Below are 1,564 nucleotides of genomic sequence, written 5' to 3' on the forward strand. Positions count from 1 at the left end.
CTGTCCCCCTGCAGTCGCGTGGGTCCTGTGGGCAGCAGGGCAGGGCGGCAGCCTCACGCCTCGGCGTCCCGCTTTGTCCAGCGGCTGCGGCCGCTTCGACGCCCCGCCGCGCGCCGACCAGCCCTCTGCCGCGCGCCGGCGGCGGCCGCCGGCGCATGGCAGCGCCACTCTCTCTTTCCCTCTGTATGCATGGCCTGCCAAGGCCCGCTGCCTTCCATTAGTGGGCGCTGGGCCAGAGCGGCGGCTGGCCGCACGCGCGGTGCGGTGGCGCAGCTCATGAATTCCGGCTTCCGCCTTTGGTGTTCGTATGGTCCTCTGTGCTAGCACTGGCCAAAACGTCTTTTGGTGGGCCCCCTTTCTTGAAATGCAAACATGTGCCGACAACACAGTCAGCCCTTTTAGAAGTAAACCGCAGCATGGTCCATTCCTCACGGCGGCGGCCTGCCAGCTTTGCCGGGCGTCCCTAGCGGCCAATATATCTCCCACAAGGAGCATGGCAACTCCAGGAAGGAACGGCAGCCCTGAGGTTGCCCAATGACCATCAGTCAGGATCATGTGGTTACTCGTTGGCGCGCTGAGTGCAAGCAGCGGGCAACCCATGGGCTCGTCACAGCCATGGCAATACTTCCCTGGGGACGCTTTGGTACCTGCACACACAAAGCAGGCATGCGAGCGCTCCCGTCATAGCCAGAACAGGACATCCAAGCACTTGCGCGTGGTGCCGCCCGCGTCAAGCCGCACGTGCAGCGGTCAAATAGTCAGAGCGCATCTGGTCAAAACGTCAGTCAAAAGGTTTCGTCCCTCCCTCTCAGATTTGATCCTGAAACCTATCCGCAGGCCCGGTCGGCCCAGATATAAAAGGAGTATCCAAAGCAAAACAGCCGCCTCAGACTGGATGTCAAGTGTGAGCACCGAGGCGCTGGCATGCAGCACACCGGCCGCGCCTCAAGGCGCTGAACGACAGCAGCCCCCCCCGCCCCTGTCCCCCTTCCGTGTGTACAAACACCCCCGCCCACTCCCCACCGCAACGCTGCCCGTCAAGTCGCATAACAATCCTGACCGCTTGCCCCTGCCTTAGCAAGTCGACGCAGCCGCCAACTTCCGGAGCTGCTGCGTTCTGCATGCACACACACGCATGTATGAACTTTGAGCGCTCCCGACCCGTCAGACAGGCAGCAGCACATGCAGCGGCAGGCCCCCGTCCGCATGGCCCCGCCGCCCCGCCGGCCCCCCGGACGTGGCCAGCGCCCCCCTCACATCCTCAATCAGCTTCTCGGCGGCCGCCAGCTTCTCGGCGGCTTCCTCGTAGCCGGCCCAGCCGCCGGGGGCGCCCTCAGTCCCGGGCTCGTCGCGGCCGCCGCGGAGGTGCGGGGCGGGCGCGTGGTGCTGGGCCCATGACGTCATCTGGTCGCTTAGGTGGGATATAGCACCCTTAAGCGTTTCTGCTGCGTGTGCCAGCCCCTCCGCGCCCTCAAGAACAGCGCCCTCTGCAGCAGACGCCGCGCCCTGCGCCGCGCCCTGCGCGCCCCGCGCCGTGCGCCGCGCGGCGCCCGCAGCGCGCGCT

General features: G+C 66.2%; 1 protein-coding gene across 1 annotated transcript; it reads right to left on the minus strand.

Annotated features, from left to right (window-relative positions):
• Positions 1 to 1,164: 1,164 nt before the first annotated feature.
• MNEG_2662 (hypothetical protein) lies at positions 1,165 to 1,518 on the minus strand (the record flags this gene model as incomplete). The annotated part of the gene is made up of 1 exon (XM_014048867.1): positions 1,165 to 1,518. A coding segment is annotated over one exon (354 nt), but the record flags the coding sequence as incomplete, so codon positions are not given.
• Between the last annotated feature and the right edge of the window lie 46 nt (positions 1,519 to 1,564).

This window comes from Monoraphidium neglectum, assembly GCF_000611645.1.
Source record: "Monoraphidium neglectum strain SAG 48.87 unplaced genomic scaffold scaffold00309, whole genome shotgun sequence".
NCBI classification, from domain to species: Eukaryota; Viridiplantae; Chlorophyta; class Chlorophyceae; order Sphaeropleales; family Selenastraceae; genus Monoraphidium; species Monoraphidium neglectum.